The 7,515-nt window shown below is 39.0% G+C and overlaps 1 protein-coding gene across 3 annotated transcripts in view; it reads right to left on the reverse strand.

The window, feature by feature from the left end:
- LOC143300738 (ranBP-type and C3HC4-type zinc finger-containing protein 1-like) overlaps positions 1-6,940 on the reverse strand; it is a 57,813-nt gene extending 50,873 nt beyond the window's left edge. The window contains exons 1-2 of one of the 3 annotated variants that reach the window (XM_076614630.1): positions 6,854-6,940; positions 1,256-1,544 (exon numbers count right to left, since the gene is read on the reverse strand). In XM_076614630.1, the coding sequence (XP_076470745.1) occupies positions 1,256-1,544; positions 6,854-6,925 (361 nt within the window). In that variant the 5' untranslated portion in view covers positions 6,926-6,940. Of the gene's footprint in view, positions 1-1,255; positions 1,545-3,127; positions 4,244-6,853 lie in introns of those variants that run through there. The other 2 variants (XM_076614629.1, XM_076614631.1) reach the window with 2 other exon arrangements.
- Positions 6,941-7,515: the final 575 nt, after the last annotated feature.

A 7,515-nucleotide genomic window follows, 5' to 3' on the forward strand; every position in this document is an offset into this window, starting at 1 on the left:
CCTGTGAACAATTCTACAAATATCCACATCATCACAACTCACATCATAGCCTGTGAACAATTATACAAATATCCTATCTCTAGACGTAGAACAAACAATAAAGAAGTATTCTATCTCCAGACCTAGAACAAACATCAAAGAAATATTGTGTTTCCAGACCCATAACAAAAAGTAAAGAAACATCCTATCTCCAGACCGAGAACAATCACAACAGCAGAAGTACTCCATCTCAAGCTAAAACAACATGAATGAGAAAACATGTAAAACAAACACAAAAGTGAAAAAAATGTGTTTATATATTATGCAGAACAATACTCCACAAAATGCAGTATGATAAAGAGACATTTCCGCGATAAAATTCCATATAAAAAACCTTATACTTTTATGTTTGTTTTACTTTTTCCATACAGAAAACTCAACATCAGTGTTCATTATGCATTCAGACATACACACCAGCTTGCATGTTTATAAAATGATAAGAGTGTGCAAGTTTGAAAGTGTGTGTGAGTGACAAGCATGCACACATCTGTATTCAGTTCCATCCAGAAATATCTATCCATTGATGCAACATCTAGACTTGTCTTTTCTCTCATTCTCTCTCGCCTTGACTACTGCAACTCTCTTGTCTGGTTTGCCTGCTTCATCCATTCAGTCCCTTCAGTGCATACAAAACTCTGCTGCCCAACTCGTCCTCAGAAAGAAAAGATCTGAGCACATCACTCCTCTTTTGCAACATCTCCACTAGCTCCCTGTCTCACACAGAATAAAGTACAAGATCAGCACTCTAAGTTATAAATGTATTCACAAATCAGCCCCTTCCTATCTCTGTGGCTGCCTTCACCTCTACACTCCATCTTGCTCACTACAATCATCTTCGGATCCACTCTGTTTACGCATACCCAGATTCTGTTGGCCGCCGTTCTTTCTCTCTGTACCTTGCAATTGGAATGAACTTCCTCTTTCGCTTCGTCAAGTCTCCATACCCAGCTCTTTCAAGTCTGGCCTTAAAACCCTGCTCTTCCCAAAGTAGCCTTCCTTCTCTGCCTCTTCTTTGTCTTCAGTTTCTCAAGTTTTAGAGTTATGCATGCGTGTGAATGACTGGTGCAAAAGCACTTTGTCTATGCACAAGATAAATACCACTATTAGTATTATTATTATTCATGCATACTCCTGTTGTCTTGACACACACTGTGCTAAAAAAAAAAAAAAAAAAAAAGTGAAAGCTGAGCCAGGCTAAACAACCATCCCGTTTTACCTTTTTGCAGATGAGAGGCATCCTGTGTGGCAGAGCTGTTGGGGTCCCCCTGTGCCGCCTTCTCTCCCTGAGAAGTGTGAGCTGTGAGGATTTCCTCCAGGACAGCTTCTAACTTGCTGTTGAAGTCCTTGGCCTCCTTGTGGTCAGAGGAGGGGGAGTGGAGGAGGAATACCAGGTGGCGGGGAGGGTGGACACCGCTGCTCTGCACAGTCAACTGGTGCCACTGTTTGTTGATGTCGTACTTGATGTCACCTGACAGCACCTTGGACAGGGGCAGGTCCAGAAATACCTGATACACACAGCACAACACCTGTTACTTTGTGTCACCTAGTGAAACTAACACCTGCTTCACAACACTTGTGGGCGTAATTCAACTGGGATGCCGAGGGATGTGCTATTACCTAATAGGGGAGATGGGGCACAGTCCATTAATTGGCGTGTTCACATATCCAACTAGGCTAATCCAGCTACCGTAGCGGTCCCCAGGAATACACCTGACCAGCACAGCTCTAGCCTTCTACACTACTTACCAGTGTAGAAAAAGAAATGGGGAAGGGGGGTTGCTGAGGCAGGGGGTGAGGGGTGGGTGTTAAAGCTACTCTGATGTCAGTCACAAGCAGGACACTATCCTGGAATGAAACACTGCCCCATGCAGGAGTTATCCTGCATGAGGCAGTGTTCCATTCCGGGATAGTGCGGGGGAAGAAAGACATCTGTCTGTACTGCATCATGCAGTCAGCAGGATGTCGAAGTTGCAGAAATAAATAAAAATAGAGAAAAGTCCCATGGGTGTAACCACTGCTGACATGTTGCCTAGAGAAACACTAACACCGGTAGTTTGCTAACAGGACATGTGTACTGGATTACTGAAACTGCTGTTGCACTGATAACAAACTGATCGCATTATCCCACTGTTTACGAGTGAACGTGGGAGTTGCAGCCCACTAAAGACGAAGAAGGAGGATCTCACTGTTGGTGGGTCTTCAAAGCTGACAGCTGATAGTGCAAGTACACTTGTTGAACGTCTGCTGGCTGTGTGTATTGTGTCAGTTTGGGTTGGTTTGTATGTGCACATGCTTGTTTGTGTATGGTATGTTGTACTAGAATGCATATCTATGTGTGCGTAACTGTATGGTATGTTGTACTAGACTGCATGCATATCTATGTGCGCATAACTAGGTATGGTATGTTGTACTAGAATGCATGCATATATATGTGTGTATAACTGTGTATGGTATGTTGTACTAGAATGCATGTATATCTATGTGTGTATAACTGTGTATGGTATGTTGTACTGGAAGAATGCATGTATATCTATGTGTGTATAGCTGTGTATGGTGTGTTGTACTAGAAGAATGTATGTATATCATATGTATGTGTGCATGACTGTGTATGGTATGTTGTACTAGAAGAATCTGCGTATATCTATGTGTATAGCTGTGTATGGTGCGTTGTACTAGAAGAATGCATGTATATCTATGTGTGCATAACTGTGCATGGTGTGTTGTACTAGAATGCATATATATATATGTGTGTGTATACCTGTGTATGGTATGTTGTATTGGAATGCATTTATATCTATGTTTGTGTAACTCTATATGGTATGTTGTACTAGAATACATGTATATATATACCATATGTGTCATAACTGTTATTGTCCATGCCAAAAGCTCCCTGTCTGAGAGTTCATCATCATCATTATTACTTCTTTTTTTTGTGTTGGTCGGTTTGAAAAAAAGAACACCACAACAACTCTGGAACAAGACAGTCTCACAACATGACAAGGTCAAACCAGCAACAAGCATAGCATGAAACACCACACATCACACAACTGTACCAGTGTAAACAAAGCCTGACAAAGTAGTTGCTCACTTCTTTTTTGTCTTCCTTCAACACAGCCATGTGATACTCCAGGGTAGCTTTGTCTCTACACAAATACAGAGCACGGGTCTCCGAGGGAAGCAGTGTTTCTGGCTCATCAGATTCTGAAGGAAATTTCCCACAGGCATTTAGGCAGCCCGGCTGGGGCTGGAGAACATTGCAGGAGATTTTGGCAATTTTGTTTGACAGACAGCTTTCATAGGCTCCTGGTCCTACCACACTGCGTCTGTGTTTTGAAGTAACAGGTGGTCTGTTTGTACCTTCTTCGGACACAGACATAGTGTCTGAATAGTGTGACTTTAGTTTGTTTCTTTCAGATGTCCGTCACAGATATCATAATTATCATCTATCATATGTTCTGAATGCTGTACTTTTCAACTCGTTTCAATCAGTTGTAGTTTTGCAGTCTGGCTTCCAACAGGTTTTTCTACCCCCACAATCATGTCATGCTGCTGTGTTTTGAATCACAGCTAAACTGATTCAATAATATTCAGCCCACTGGTTTTCTTGTCCTCAGAGAGAGAGAAAGATTGCCCAAACTTTGCTCCGAGTTCCACACTTTCCAAACAGTACATGGACTTGAACAGTTATTCCTTACTCTCCCTTATGCTGATCAGAAGATATCAAATGATAGAACATGGATTTAAAATGAACAGATTCAAACAGGAAGAACTCAAGAGTCCTCTTCCAACGGCTGTTCCTCACATACTCTTTCCAGTTTCTCAACAAAAATAAAACAACAAAAGTGAAAAAAAAAAAAACAACAAAAAACAACCTGCGACCCTTTTCAACCAGGTCCCTTTCTCAAAAATGAATTCCAGAATGACTGGTCTAAGTTTGTAAAATTTTGACATCAACTTATCAGCCTGTTGTTGAAGGTGGTGTCTGTATTTGCGCAACAGCTGCCACTCTCGAAAAGACCATAATATATCTCACTAAAGAGACTTCAGCCACAAAGTATACAGTCACATCCACCAAAAACTGGCTGTGGGCCAACCCAAATGAAAAAACTTAATCACAAGCTGTGCAGGTGTCTACAGTGATCCACCATGACAAGGCAGGGGTATTCCCCTCTGACCTGGCACACTGGTGTGTGTAGAGAGGTAGGCATGCACACACAGACCTTCCTTCCACTTCAACACCACAGTCCTCCAAGTGGCCTATCACACGATAACAGCACTGTCTTCCTTGTCCACCCACCTTCATTTTGTGTGTGTGTGTGTGTGTGTGTGTGTGTTCTTTCTTTTTAATTTCTTTAATGTCTTTTCACCACCCACGTATGAAACAGATCTCTGCAGCTACCTGCCCTTCGGGATTTATGGACTTCTGTCACTCATGCATGGAAACAGAAACCATGTCAGCATTTACTTGTAGCTGTCAGGCAAGATTTGTAGCAGTGTTACCTGGTAAAGTAGCATGTGTGTCACAGTTCATGACATCATCACATGCTCTCTCTCTCTCCCCCCAACGTCCTCAAAGACACCCCCCACGTCCATCAATAATCCCTTAATGTACACTTCATTTTTTTTTTTTTTGTAGTCTATTTCTACTGTTTTGTGTAGTGATGAAAGAAAGCTAAAAAAAAAAAAAGTCAATAAACTAAATCCAAACCCCATCCCATCTCTCACCTGAAAAAAAAATATATATGTTTGATTTTGGCCTTCTTGCAAGATATATGCACCACACACACACACACACACACACACAGATAAATCTTTACCAGTTTATACAGGCAAATGTGACAAGAGAATCTGAGCAGGAATATTTTCCATTTTTTCTTCTTCTGTGTTTGTGAGCTGCAAAGCCCACATTCTTTTCAAACACACTATAATACTGATTATCTAGTGTAATAATTTGGAGGTGGTTTCCATACCAAAACCTTGAACACGTTTGAAAATGGTAAGCTTTACACGTATTTTTCACGTATGAGGTGAGAAATGCAATGTAATAACTATTCTTACTGGCCCAAAACAGATGGCACAATAGGCTTTAAACTAATGATAAATATTCCAGCAAAGTGTTAAACTGAAAGTTATTATGAGTCATCCACAATAAATGGTATTTGTAAGAATTAAAGAAGTTCTTACCATCATAAGAGTCATAGCACATTATTCACTGATCAAAAACACAATTTAACTCCAACACAGTGTAATAATTTGAAAAAGTTCTAGTAACTAATACCAATGTAATTTAACTAAGCTACAGTGTAACAGTGAGGGTTTGCTTTTGCTTGTTTGTTTTTTTTAATGTCTTATTGCTCATACTATTCAAAGGACTTTTTAAGAAACCCACTTCACCTCAGCCACTGTGTAAGTTACAAAGACTAGAATAAGATTTTAACAAGACAAAACTAATACAGTTGCAATAAATAATGAACTTACTATTTTAGCTTTCAAAGATAACAGATCATGCGATTCAACTTGAACACAGTGTAAAAAAATCAAAAAGTCATCCTTATGCAGTTTAACTCAACCACTGTCAGTGAAATGATTTGAAGTTATATCAATGTAAACCACAATACTGACTTATCCAACAGAACTGTTCAAAAGACTTAATATTCCAATCTACCATGAAGATAAGATATACCTATAGTCTATAAGCTACATAGAAAGATTAAACAATTTGATCAGCTGCCCTTGATTTGATATACTAGGTTAAGAATCCTCGCAAAAATCATGTTCACATTGCACATGCATAAAGTATAAAAACAAAACAAAAAAACTCAACATAAAATTGAAACAACTATAGTAAATAATTGATAATTTATTTCAAACAATGACCTATGGATGAAATAAAATCAATGAGGTTTGCATGTTTTGTTGACAACATCATAATATTTTATGTACATGTGTACTTACAATTCTTTTTAATTGTTCAATCATTCTAAGCTCCATCCTCTTCAAAAGAGTTGCAACAATATCAACTGAATGGTTAATGCTGTCAAACTATAGAACTATATAGACTGATAGATACATATATATGCATTGACAGTAAAGACATCTTAAAGTATAACCATCATTTCCTGACGTTGCTGCTTTTCTGATTCATATCTCTCACACACACACACACACACACACACACACACACTGTGCCTTTGTCCTGAGTAGACTTTATTTGGTAATGTATTCCATGCAGGCTATCCTGGGAATGTTCAGTTACACTAGGTGCACGCCTACCTTTAAAGCAAAGAAACTGGATCAAGTGAGAGTTGCACCTCTCGTCTAGAGCATAAAATTTTGCCCATTTATCATTTGTATAAAGCATGAAATAAATACACACAGGTCTGGATTCAATAAAATATTATCTTAATTTTTGTTTAATCAAATAAATAACTGGGAAATAAATGTGACATATCTGACGTTTGCTGATTAGAATAATCCAAATTCATTAAATCATAGTTCATATGAATTTGTCACCAACAACCACAACAAAAAATTCTAACATTAGTAACAAAAACATTTCAACATGACACTGACACAGTGACAGTAAAATGAGTGGCTAGGCGCCCTTCGTTTTCACTCTTTCAGGCCCCCTGCTGTCAATCCAGCCAGTCCCTCCCTTTCAATGTTGCATGTCAACTACAAAACTGGCGTATCACGTTTACTGATGTAATCCTATGTGGCATTAAATTTAAAATCTTTGTCCTGTTATAACCATAATAATGAAAATTATCTACGTGTGGTGAGACGAGAAACCAAACTTACGAATTAACTCAACTGTTTCAACTTTCAAGTGACGTTGGCAGTCTGAAAAAAAAGGAAAGAAAAAGAGATACAAACTAATAACCATCTAAGAATGACTAGACTGAGCCGAAACTTCCTGGTGCATATTTATTTGTACAAGATCACCTGCCTGGGCTTTTCGGAGTGAGCAATTCAGGGCCAATCTTGGTAAGCTTAATTGTGACGCCACTGGTCTATTTTTGATAATGTCTTTTTACTACGGAACCTTCACAAAGAGAGACAAGACAAAACAAAATTCTTTATTTTCGAGGATAATAGATAAGCACTGGCGCATTTTTTTCATCCAGTCCCCGCTCTGAAACAGGGTCTACACTACACAATACTACATTATATATGTCATTGCATGCACTACACAATGCTACCTAAAGTCATAGCATGCGAACACTGGCAATACTGACTGTGACATAAAGGCATAAGCATGGTAATAATAAGACACACACACACACACAGAGGCACAAGCATGGTATCAGTTGATAAACGACATAGGGAAAAAATCCCACACAGAACACACACACTCTCTCTCTCTCTCTCTCTCTCTCTCTCTCTCTGCTCTTGTCTTGAGTCCTGTAATGAAGAAACATTTTAGTAATAGGATAGATTCTGATGAAACGGGCACGATTTTAGAAAATTATTTTG

This window comes from Babylonia areolata, chromosome 26 (assembly GCF_041734735.1).
Source record: "Babylonia areolata isolate BAREFJ2019XMU chromosome 26, ASM4173473v1, whole genome shotgun sequence".
Taxonomy (NCBI): domain Eukaryota; kingdom Metazoa; phylum Mollusca; class Gastropoda; order Neogastropoda; family Buccinidae; genus Babylonia; species Babylonia areolata.